This window comes from Rhamphochromis longiceps, linkage group LG4, assembly GCF_057381845.1.
Source record: "Rhamphochromis longiceps isolate RC_006_pf linkage group LG4, R_longiceps_female_GT1.1, whole genome shotgun sequence".
Lineage (NCBI taxonomy): Eukaryota > Metazoa > Chordata > Actinopteri > Cichliformes > Cichlidae > Rhamphochromis > Rhamphochromis longiceps.
In genome coordinates, this window is record NC_140560.1 from 32665506 (window position 1) to 32678681 (window position 13176).

Genomic DNA, 13176 nt, shown 5'->3' on the forward strand with positions numbered 1-13176 from the left:
AATGTTAAACATTACCTTTTGTTAAGTTTTAATTGTGAGGATTTGCTGCTTTTCTGGGTCTAATGAACTAAATCTTTTGGTTTTTTGGACTCTTTTATACAATACTATTACACAGTACTCTTAACATGTACTATAATTCATATATTATAGTATATATAGTAAGCAGAACACAATATTAACAGATAGATGGTTCATTTTAGAGACCACATGAAAATCTCACTGTGAAAAGCAAAAAAAGGCACACAAATGATGACTAGTTCCCATTTTCAAAGCATTCCACGTTTAGGTTTCATTATTCACACCTGGTATTGTAATGAGGAGAAATAAAGATGGCTAGCATGTGCCTATTTCAGCTGAATTAATTCCATTAACTGTTCATTTGTTTGCTCTTGAAAGATCCTCAGACATTTAAACTAAATTGTTTTTCCTTAGTTGGGAAAAGGGAGGAAAAAGTTGGGAAGGTTTTCTAATTAAGTGCTGATCAGTTTACTTGTGGTTGAGCTTACACCAGCAGACCCTGTGGCAGTCTTCAACCTCCTGACACCCTCAGGGTGCTGGGATGCACTATCACGCACACTGCTGTGTGGCCTTTAATGACATTTTTCATGTTTTATTGTGTGTAAATAAACAACCGCATGCGTGTGCGTGTACACGTGTGTTTATGTTTTGGCGCGTCTGCTCCTGGCTGTTTGTGTGTGTGTCTGCGTGAATGTGTGGTCCTATGGTTTCCACACAGCAGCTCCAGACCTCCAGCCAACCTCTGACCCTATTCTCTGTGGAGGAAGTGAAGCCCTGCTCACAGTAATGGCCAGTACGCTCAAGCTGAGTGCAGTGAAAGGGCACAAGGAGAGCAACCACAGCAGGAGAAGGAGGGGAAGGGATGGACCGATGGAGGGGAGAATAAGACGGCAGCAGTGACAAATAAAGAAAAAGGGAGGTGACAAAGAGTAATCAAACATCACGGAGGGAGGGAGATAGGGAGAGTGACTGGGAGTAGAGCAGTGATGTGAAGGTAAATCAAACTATAGTCTCCAGTCAGTGGTAATTATAAGTTACCAAAAAAATCTACTAAAAAGGCATTTTGTCTGTGCTTCACATTACTCGTGTTGTGTTTACATGCTGGTCTAAAAAAAAAAAAAACTCTGTAAGCTTTTCTGTAAACAAAGTGGATTAGGAGAGTTTAGGTGCCTTTCCTCTCTGCTGCATCCCTGGTGAGGACGAATAAATGAGACAGAGGAAGGATAAAGAGGACTCTTATTGTCTCAACTACATGACTGTAAACTGCTTGTAAGGACTGGTGTGGAAAGAGGTTAAGGTGCTTCTGGGGGTAGGATTATTGGTTTCTCTGTGTCGTCCGTTTTCGATATTTGTCCTCTAAATTGATTTTTGTTTTGCTGCTCTTGTTGCTGTCGATTGTGTCTGCAGGAGCTGAGTTGATAACGCTTTGCTGGCCAGGAGTCCCCTGTGGCCAATTTTCCCACCACCACAACAACGCTGTCGCAAATTAAACTGTCATAACGCCCATAACCACAATTAATGACTGGGATTAGGGGGAGAAATCTGCATTACTGAACACCTTTAGGCACACATGAGCTCTTAAGCACAAAACAGAGGTGGGAGACGGGGAGAAAAGGGGGGAAAGGAAAGGATAATGGGAGTGAATGGAAAAGGGAGGGAGACGAAGCCCAGGCAGGAACAAGGAAAGGACATGAAGCTGTAAAGAGAGGACAGAGGAATGAACAAAGGGATGGAAAATGTGTCTGGCTCTAAGGCACACAGTTTGAACAAACACAGGTAAGGTGATAGGCAATTCAGGTAGCGACTGAGAGAAAGCCTTTTGTTTCAAGTGGGCATTGAAACACTGGATCAATCACCTGTCGGTGGACATAAATAGTAGTCATTGATGCTAATAGGCCACATTGTACCTAAACAGGCTGCACGCAACACGATTAACACCAGCAGCTGAGGTTTATTGCTAAATGGACCAATATAATACAGCAGCAAAATTATCTGATCTGGAGATTAAATTAAATTTCATCGGGAGACAAAAATTGCTCCCACTGAAAATTAATGACATCCCCTGACAAAAAGCCGAACGCAGAAGCGTGCGTGTGTCGGTGAAAAAAATATTTGCATTAGTGTGGAGGTAGTTCTCAAGATGGATGATCTCAGCGTGAGCGTGTAACTCACTAGTTGATGAAGTCCACAGCCTGCGTCTTGAGCTGATCTGCACTGTGCAGGTCGGCCAGGATAAGGATCTCTGCGGCATTCTCCACAGACAGATTCGTGCAAAGAGCGTCCTCACACATCACCTTCAACCTCTCCAGAGCATACTACAAATGACAGAGAGGGAGGATAAACAGCAGGTAAACTAAATTACTTAAACAGCGCTGCCACCAACAACTGTAGCAGCGGTGTGTAATGATACGGTAACACAGAATTACTCCACCGCAGTCGCAACAAGCATTAAATTGAATAAGAAAAAAATATGGCAAAGAGAAGGGTAAGTGACAGATATGCATACTGAGTTGGAACTGATGATGGAATAGCATTACACGAGAAGCAAAAAATTATTTCCACTGAGTCTGATTACAAAATTACCAGCTACAATAACCTTCTCTCATATTCACACACACTTCAAGATGACTCGTAGAGGTTTAGCGGAGACTACAGTTTAATGTCGCAGTACTTCCTTTTAATTTAACAAGTTACATTCCGTCTATCTACATTCAGTGACATAAAGCAGTCGATTTAAATGATTTGTCATTAAATAAGACTTTTTTAAAACGACAAGTAAGCATGTGGAAAGATTTAAATAGGGCTACTGGTTCATGAAAATCCCAAAACTACCAGTTTATATTTATTGTTGAATGCCAAAAAGACAGGAATTATCCGTCTTGCTCCAAAGACACAAGTTAGGAAACTAGTGACGAGTTAACCTCCTAGGACCTGGCGTCCACACATGTGGACATCACATTTTGGGTTATTTTAGACCAAAATACTCAATTTTGCTCTACTGGGGCCTGATATCCACTTACAAGGACATTATACCTCATATGTGGCTCTTATTTTCCTTAGAAACAAAAATCAGGTAAAAAAAAAAAAAAAATCTGGTAATTCTTTGTTTTTACATTCATCAGGTCCCAATATGCCCAAATTTCAAAGAGAAATTAAAAATGCATGCCGTGGAAGAGTTCAGGTCTTAGGGGGTTAAATGTTTTTTGGTTGCAAGTGTTTTAAACCCTTTGGCAAAATTTCTACAAAGTCTAAGATCGTGGGAGCAGTGAAGCTATGCTGAGTCACATGGTTCTTTGAGCCAAATTTGCACATTAAGCTACGACTATTAGGAATGTTCGTGATTTCATAATCACGTAAAAAGAAAAAAAATTAGAGCTAGTAACTAATTAGTAATCTAATTAGTCTCTGATAAAATGATACACATTTACCGACCACTATTTAACAAGCACGGAAAAATAATGCATTAGTGATCTGCGATAACCAAGACGAGTAAAACAAGTTCAACCAAGGTGAATATAGATGACTTGGTATAAATACTAAAAACATACAAAGGTAAACACTACTAAAGCCTTTACACTGCTTGGAACTCCTCTGTGAATAAATTAGTTCATACAAAAAGAATCAAACAAAAATGGTATCACATGCAAACTATGCCAGCTAAAGCTCATATATCATAAGTTTACCACAAGATCTTTCCGGTACAGAAGACTCACTCAAAATGTGATTTTACAGAAACAGACAGGAAACACTGAATATCCGGCATGAGTACAAGAATAAACAATGAGGAAAACGATTCATTGGAAGTGTGTGCATGTCTTTACCTTGCACAGTTGGGTCGGCTTTATCCTTTGCTATAAAAGTATGTTTGGATGTGTAAGTATGTGTGTTTAGAGGTTGAGGAGCATTTGGTGCTTCCCAGGTGTATTTTTGGGAACATTATCATGCATACCAGCTTGTGTGTAAATGTACATAGTAGCAGGTGCAATGCACACACACACTCTTTGTACCTTGTCAGCTGCAGCCAGCAGGTCATCAGCCATCTTGTCCAGGTTGGGGGCCTTGCCTGTGTAGATGAAGTACATCATCTCTTTGAAGACATCTGGCTCCACGTCATTTATCTCCACACGGTTCTGAACGGGTAGAGAGGACAGGAGAGGAGAATACACGCAGGGTTTAACAGAATAAAAGAAAAGAGAAGAAAAACAAACGCTTTGACAATCCTTCAAAACTATATATGGCAGCAGTGTCTTTTTTATTTCATGTAAATTTCCCAAAACCCACCTGACTTAAACTCTCTCACCTTGTTTAGTGTACACACACACACACACACACACACACACACACACACACACACGCAGTGATACAACAAAACATGTTCCAAAATCACAATAGAGAAAGAAAGAAAAAAAAAAACACCTTGAAGAACCTTCTGAGCAGTCAAAACACGTTTCAGCAAAACTACATTCTAGTAAATTTATTTAACTCTTTTCAGCAGATTCAGGAGAATTAATCCTGAGCATTCATTCCTTGACGGTGCCTGCAGCAATCAAAGTAGGCTTTATCGCTCTATGGCACAGTGACGGTAACCTGAACCTTTCCCCTCCACACTGACAAGAAGAACAAAGCAATAAACCAATTATAACAGTGCTTTATCGTCACCACAGTGACCAGCGGCGTTTTAGCAGGGTCAGACTGGGTGTACCAACAGTTTAGTGCATTTGTGTCAACTCTGACCACTCAACACCAACATAATCATACTGAGAAATAATCGAAGCAGAGTCTAAAAGCTTCTGGTCTGAGCCTGCAGTCTGCCATGATAGCCTTTTGCAGGAATGCACAAATCACACAAACACATGAAGCCGTGAAAAAATTAGTAATTCTAACAGGCAAAATAACATCAATGTGTATAATATCAAAAACAACACACCTATTGTTTCTAAATTAACCTCAAACTCATCAGAATCGTTATATTTCTAATTCCTTTCTATTTTTTCTACACTTAACCAATTTCATTCTGCTAATTTCTAACGTGTGTTGGAGCGTTAATGAAATAAAAAAGACATACTACCACCAAACTACCTTGGAAATCACATGAGAAAAAAACATAACAGGACTTTCTCGCGTAATGAGAAGGCAGTGCCCAACCAGGTCTCATAAATAGACAACTCCTGTAGTTACAGTGTCTGAAGCTCCCCTCTATTCACAGAGCAGTCCTCTATCAGAGTGCTTCTTTATGAGCTCATTTGTCTCTTTTCTATAGAGTGCTGCAGAGGAGTGTTAACCCACCTATCTGTTTTCTCTGAGTCGTATGGGGACGTGGCCCACAATCTCTCCCTCTTTCTGATGAAGACGCCTACTTAAACAGCAATTAAGATGCATTTCCTGGCTCTGTGCTTTATAATTTCCCCATTTGAGCTCTGCAGGCATCAATATTCCGCTGACATGACGGCTAAATCACCACAGTTGAATCTCACCACCTCCTATCAGATCAACACAACCAACTGTGGCAGAGAGACTCAGTGCATCACACATGTACAAGCACACACAGACACAAACACTGTTTTGTTTCCATCACGTCAGACCTAAACTTAACCCTATTTACACTAATTTCGTGACCAAGCCTCACTAAACCATGAACTAATTTAATTATTTGTATTATGAGGACTGGAAGGGGAATGGCATCAGAGACATTATATTTATGGGATTTATGGGAGAATTCTGAAATGCTCCCAAAGAGCAAATAACAACAGAAACAGGAAACAAATGAGCCAATCATGCTGTTACACTGACACACGAGAGGTTCACGACCCTTTTAGTTTTCTGGTGGCAGATGCATCTTTCTGCTCATTATTGTAGCGAGGGAGTAGCTACTTTTTAGCTCCTGTATCCCTAATGTGCATTAGAATGGAAAAAAGCAGAGACACTGATGGTGCCACCACCCTGTTATAAAACTGAGGGGGGGGGGGGGGGGGCAAAAACCTTTATAGCTTATTCTGGGACAGGAAATAACTGCAATGATTCATTCCAGGATGGCTGTTGAGTTGCGACACTTGTTCCTCAAGAGGAACTTGGATTGCATTTACCTAACTTTACATAAATTTGCACATAAATCTTCAACGTTTTTTCCATCTCTTAAAAGTATTATCAAGCTACTCGCATGCAGAACTGTAGCAACAGGAAGCTTGAATCCACACCGTCAACCTGCTAATAACACTAATCAGTCACAATAGCTCTCAGAACTATTCATACCTCCACAGTACTTACACTTTAGTTTTACATAATTAAATAAGAAGTTATAGGAGAGGCAGAAAGTTATCACAACTAGCATCATCTTTCCATCATCTCCACTGTAAATAGGACGACGTCAGACAGGTTATTTAAAATACACCCTTATGACACCGACTCCTGCCTTATAACTGTCTGCAAACCACTTCCCTCTTTGGAGCAGTTAATATTCCCACTAGACTCTCTCTACTTTCCTTTAAAGGTCAGTACTGTCAAGACATTTTGCTACTGATCAATGGCACCTATGCATGTGTTAAAGTTCACTAAAGTCAGAACTTATAAAAAGAAAAACAAATTGAGTAGATTTACTGTGCCCATTTCATTAAATTAATGAATTTTGATGTGAGGTATGAACATTTTGAGCAGCAGCAACACCAGGCACAAACTGCAGCACAAAAAAATGGCAAAAAGATATGTATATTAAAAAGAGATATCAAAAGGAAAACCAATTCCCTCATGACATTGTAATTGAGTTCCAGGAACAGAGTGATCATATTGAAAGCAACAGAGACTTCAGTCATTTTGTCTGATACAGTCTTGTTAAGTCTACAAATAACACGCTTTATGCCATCAAAGAAATATCAAAGATTATACAAGTGATAATGATATAATCACTTAAGGATTTTTTCCATATAGTAGCTGTGATGACACCATATAATAGTCAGCAAGACATGAAGGAACATGTGCAGCCACACTTGTTTAAAGAGGCAAGTGCTTCCTGATGCAACAGAAGGAAAGATTGAAATTTAAACATTTGACTCACCATGCACTGAGGGAGCAGGAGCGACAGAGTCAACTCACCTTCTTACTCTCTTCCATCTCGTGCTCAAACATGGCACTGAACACCGGCGAGCGAGCTGGGACAGAGAGAAACAAAAGGCCGAGACAGAGAAAAGAGGGTTTGTTATTGAGTGTAATGTTGATACACGGTGAGGTCTCTGATATCCGTTAACAGCTTGCCACAGGGCCGGAGGAGAGCAAGGACATGACTGACAGCAGCGACAGCAGTAGAGGCATCATGTGGAAAAAGTCAGCTCCTTTCTGCTGACAGACTCTTGACAGCCTTTCTCGTTTGTTTAGCCAGTATTCAGCGTTGATGGGCCGACTTGAGTGTTGCTTATCTCATATATTATGCCCTAATAAAGATCTGTTTTCCTCTTTTAGTTGCACTTTCACTTGCTACCACTCAACTGCTATTTCTTTTTTTTTTTTTCCTTTCCTAGATATGGTTTTTCACACGGCTTTTGCATCACAGCACAGTCTACAAATCCTCTCAAGGAAAGTTCAGACTATTCTTCCATTTATAGAAAGTGATAAGCCGTGAGAGAGAAACAATGTAAAAGAGCTGCTGGTTATTTGCCAAGTCACAACAAGAAACAAAGAGGGTTTGCAATGAAAAATGTATTCTTATAATCCAAGTTCACACAGATTTCATATTGTATATTTTGCTAAAGACATTTTTGCACATTTTGACAATCTCCAAAATAACAAAGATAAAGTCTAGTAGGAAAAAAAGAAGCAAAAGCAATGACCCAATGGCCCTAAAATGGACATATTAATGTATTTAATGTTTTGCGTATTTAGTGAAAGCTTAAGCACAGTGTTTTTCACTGTTGTTATCCCAGACGTGACCCCAGCTGGAGAGGTCATGCTTAATCTCCAGTATAGGCAGAACATGACGGCCCAAACAGAGCTCTTTAAAATTTCAAATTACTGCTGTCTAATAATTCTGCAGGCTTAAAATAATCACCGCATCTTGTCCCTGTAGTTCTGCTTAAGGCAACAACACTGTATTTTCTCTCTTGTCGTCCCAGTGGTGACAGTGGTTAGTTTTGGCACAGAATAAAGCACAGCCTCACAGATGGAGCTTAGCCTGTACTTGATTTCCAGCTACTGTTATTACTAGTAGAGTAAGAATGTGTTCCTACAAAGGTAGACCTTGGCCTTTTACTCAGAGTCGCATATATACTATAGCCACGCTTTTCTGACATGGTTCGCTTAGTTTGATTATGCACTGAAAGGGTAACAGTTCACATTATTATTCAGAAGTGAATGCCTTATTAGCTAGTCATTAAAATCTAACAAATGTTGTAACACATTATTAAGTATGTGTCAAAGTCAGTGATATAATAATTAATTCAGACACTTAATAATGAGTTATTAACGCAAAGCTATCTAACCATTTAATTACTCATTGGGTTACACGGTCTCATCCATTAAAACTGCCAAAGCCACAAATAGCTATAATACTGTATAACTGAATAAGCATTAACAATGGACACTGAGGCTATAAGGTCAGAAACTCACTCGCTACAGGAGAATCTCAAATCCACTAAATAAAAATGGCTAACACTAAGTCTCTTAACATTTTCATACATGTTACTTACGACACGTTTAGAGTTTTAGCAAAGGTGGGACATTGGAAATAAATGGTGTTCATTTTAGTTACTTAAGTTGTCACAGTCATTTTACTATAGTAGAGAAGATAATTTGATGAGAAACAGACAAAATCTTAATCTTTGAAGTCCCATTGCCACAGGTTTATAAAAAAAATAATAAAAAATCAAGCACCAAGCACTTATTTTGTAAGCGTATGGGGCATTCTTTAATAATAATGCAAGTCAGTTTTCAAATTCAAATTCAAAGCTTCGTTTAACATCAGCACAAAAACTGCAACAGGAGTTTCATGGCATGTGTTTCTGGGGCTGAATGAGTAGGCGGTCCAGAACTTCGTCTGATACAGTGTAAAAGTTTGTTCAATATCAAAGGAATTGCTCGTGTTCTCACACCAGTGAAAATGTTGAAACATTAAATAAATGATGGATAGCATCTTAACTATCAAGCTTGTTTAGTTGATAATGGAAATTCACATAACCTTCAAATATTCCTATTCTCCCGTCTCTTAGGAAGGATACTTCTTTTGTGTATATATGAGGTAAGACAAGCTAGCCACAAAATGTTTTTTGAGAAAATTAAGTTTTAAGAGAGTCTTGCTGTCCACAGGATATTAAGAAGTGCCATGTTAAAGACTTCAGCATACTTTCGTACTTTCGCATACGATCGTGGCTCAAGAGTTGGGAGTTCGTCTTGTAATCGGAAGGTTGCCGGTTCGAGCCCTGGCTTGGACAGTCTCGGTCGTTGTGTCCTTGGGCAAGACACTTCACCCGTTGCCTACTAGTGGTGGTCAGAGGGCCCGGTGGCGCCAGTGTCCGGCAGCCTCGCCTCTGTCAGTGCGCCCCAGGGTGGCTGTGGCTACAATGTAGCTTGCCATCACCAGTGTGTGAATGTGTGTGTGTGAATGGGTGGATGACTGGATATGTAAAGCGCTTTGGGGTCCTTAGGGACTAGTAAGGCGCTATATAAATACAGGCCATTTACCATTTACCATTTATCCATTATGTATATGGATCCATAACTGAAGACGTAGTACTAATATCAGTACTCTTAGATGAAGTTAGAAAGTTTGGTCCTGTTACGCTTCAATGACTTGATCGGGAGTCCGCCTAGCCTAGACATTCTCTCTGTCTTAATGTCTGCATGGAAACTAAGCTTTGCACTGAATGGCCTGGTAGGACTCTGGGAACAAATCTACACCAAGTCTGTCTGGTGCAGCTGGTGAGGTCATACTGCAGTAGCAAATCGAAGGGGTGGGTGAGAGAGAGAAAGAATAAGGAAGAGGTCACAGTAAAGAAAGCATGGAGAGGAGAAAGGAAGGAAGGAAGAAGAGGGATGGACATGGGGAGAAAGCGGAACTGAGCACAATTTAAGAGGAGAGAAAAGCATGAAAACCACTGGGAAGACATTTAACAATCAGAAAGGCGCAGATAAAAGACAGGGAAAAGGAGATAAGAAAAGAATACAGTCAAAGGAAGATAATAAAGAATAAAAAAGGAGCAAAAAATAAAAAGCCTGAGTGAAAGAGAAAGAAGAAAAGTAAGAAATGTAGAAGCGGGTATAAAATTAAGGTAAGCGACGGGAAGAGAGTGAGTTGTACAAAGATCACATGGCCAATGCACAGCCAATTTGAGTTACTCTCCCTACGCCGTTTGATCCCACTCTGTCCGTCTCCACGGTGATTAACGGACAGCAGAGTTGTCACGGGAACAGCCTAGAGGGGGAGTAACGCGGAGGAGGTACGTCATCTGGACTGAGCGGAGAGAGAAAGCACGGTAGCAAGAGAGAAAGGGGAAGACCCCAAACCACAGCAGCACATAATTAAAATGGCTCCTCACACACACATTTCAACAAATCCAATAATGAACAGCCTCCCCTCGTCTCCACAGAGACACACAGTTCACCAGTTTCTTCAAACTTTTCACTAGCTGATGCTGGCTGTCATCAAAGTGCCAATATCTGAAACAAGTTTATGCTTGTCTGCATGAGAGTGTGAGAAACTTTATTTTCATCAATATGGATTCCTGAAGGCCAATGAAGACACACAGGTGCTGAAGGTGTCAATAGCGAATACGGATATTCAATGTATTCAAATTTAATCATCCCCATGGCGAGCAAAATTATTCATCAAAATTAAAAATTTGATGAAGTATTTCCCCCAGAATTTAGTTCTCGTCACAGTGGAAAAGCCTCTGTAACAGCATTCACACCGAAACGAAAACTCTCCAGTGAAGCCTAGAATAATGACAGACTCCTCTATGAATAATAACAAACTCCACCACCCTCATAAAACTTTGAATTCAAAGTATTTTAATATAAACGGTGGATTAGAGTGCAATGTCAATGAACTACTTTTTCATCAAATTTTAATATTTCAATTCAATCTAAATACAGACCAATTTTAACAAAGGCATAAGGTGTTATATTCTTTACCATCAGAGTAAATAAAAGAATAAAAGAAACAAGGTATATATAAAATAAAACAGACCTTACTTAAATGAGGCCCTTTTCCCCATTCGAGGCCACTTCTTTGTGTACCAATGGACCACTTTACATTTGGTTCTGACTATTTGCACTTGTGCATCTGCAATCTCACCACTGAATTCAAACCTGCTTAGACAGCAAACCTGAACTTCTGTGTCAAACTGACCTAGCATATATTGAGGGGCAGCAGTATGGCTTCATGCCGAGAAAGAGCACTACAAGCGCGATGTTTGCTTTGAGAGTGTTGATGAAGAAGTATAGAGAAGGTCAGAAAGAGCTCCACGGGGTCTCTGTAGGCATTGAGGAAGCATATGATAGGGTGCCAAGAGAGGAACTATGGTACTGCATTAGAAAGTCAACAGCAGCAGAGAAGTATGTGAGGGTGGTGCAGGACATGTATGAGTCAAGCAAGCCACTGGTGAGGTGTGCAGTAGAAGTGTTAAATATGGAGCTGCCAGACAGAAGTAAAAGAGGAAGACCACAGAGAGGAATCATGAAGTAGGACATGCGAGGTTGGTAAAACACATATGACATGCTAGGGCCATGGTGAGATGGAGGCAGATGAGCTACTGTGGCTCCAAATAAAGGGAGAAACTAAAGAAACGGAAGCAGCAGCAGACTGGTGATCATGGCAGGTTTGTGGCTGAGACCAAGAGACCAAACAGCAGTAAGTCTGAAGGGAGAACTCAAGTCACAAGTCATTAGTTGACCTGAAACATGGTTCTTGTAGTCCATAATAACCTAAGGCATGGCAAAAATTTACCATAGCGCACCTACACCAGGCTTACCAAAAAGGCTGATTTGTGGGGGTCTACAACAACAACAGGGTATTAGACCCCCATTTATATCAATGCAACTTCATCCTCTTCTCTAAAATTAAATTCAACTCGGGGGGTGACCATCTTCATACAAAGAGGAAAAGAAGGCAAGCACCACAAACGTGATAAATGGTCAGAACTTCCAGGAAAGAATTTAAAAGGACACGATGAAAGTGGTAGAGAGCTGCCCAAGTAAATAATCTTGAAGGAAGCATCATGAATTTAAATCGGATGTGTTTTTTGGACTGCATGTGCGACCATCAAACAAAACAAAAAAAAAAGAGAATCCTAAAATGAATTTAATGCATCAGTGTTTAATGTGAAGTACTGTGCACAAAAACACATTGTCAAAAAGAAAAGACAAGTATACTCCTGGGAACAATCAACCAAATGTTGCCACTAGTCTAACAACACTAGCTGTTAGGATTAAAACAAACATTGCAAAGAAAGTTTGCCCATCGTTTGCCTATGGCATATCACTGTGTACTTTAGACAATGGTGTGATTGTTTTCTCAGCCCCCGCTGATTCCAAAGTCATATTGATGCAAAGTTTGATTAAAACAAGTCACTTGAATGTTCATAAAATGAACATGGCAGCTCCAGGCAACAATCAGTCATGTTTTATCTAACGGAAACCTCAGCGCTGTCAAATGAAGCCAACGTGTTGCAGTTTCTTAAAGGGGCACTTGTGGCTGGTTTAAAAAACAAAAATAAACAGTTTGTAATACAATTATCTGACAGACGATCCAAGATCATTCTTCATGGGTTTCCATCAGGGTTTTTTGCCATTGCTTGGCAACTCAGTTTCAGCAAGTTTCAGCTCTGTCAATTAATTTTCTATAGGACTGAGGTCTGGAGACCGTAATGTGCTTCTTCTTTAGGCTCCACTCTCCCTCTTTTTCAGAATTATTGTCTGACAATCTTAACTGATAATTTGTCTCTCACCAATAAATGAAACTACTATAAAAACTATACACGTGAAATAATTACTTCCCCTAATGTATGTATTATTGCAAAGAAGACATTAAAGTTGGACCACAAAAATTCTAAATGTCTTAATTTATTTATCAATCATAAACTTCATTAAAAGCATTTTATCTTCACAGACAACACAAAGCAGTAAGTGTATTGCTTTAAACAACGTTTCCAGCTGGGTTTTAGCACCTGAAGGCTAAAT

At 39.9% G+C, this 13176-nt stretch overlaps 1 protein-coding gene across 4 annotated transcripts in view; it reads right to left on the bottom strand.

Moving 5' to 3' along the window:
- The window catches only part of spop (speckle type BTB/POZ protein), a 97796-nt gene that overhangs the window by 2598 nt on the left and 82022 nt on the right, over positions 1-13176 (bottom strand). For all 4 annotated transcript variants that reach the window (XM_085404593.1, XM_085404591.1, XM_085404594.1 and 1 more), the window contains 3 exons: positions 7105-7160; positions 4026-4148; positions 2191-2333 (listed from right to left, as the gene is read on the bottom strand). In XM_085404593.1, the coding sequence (XP_085260719.1) occupies positions 2191-2333; positions 4026-4148; positions 7105-7160 (322 nt within the window). The remainder of the gene's footprint in view (positions 1-2190; positions 2334-4025; positions 4149-7104; positions 7161-13176) is intronic.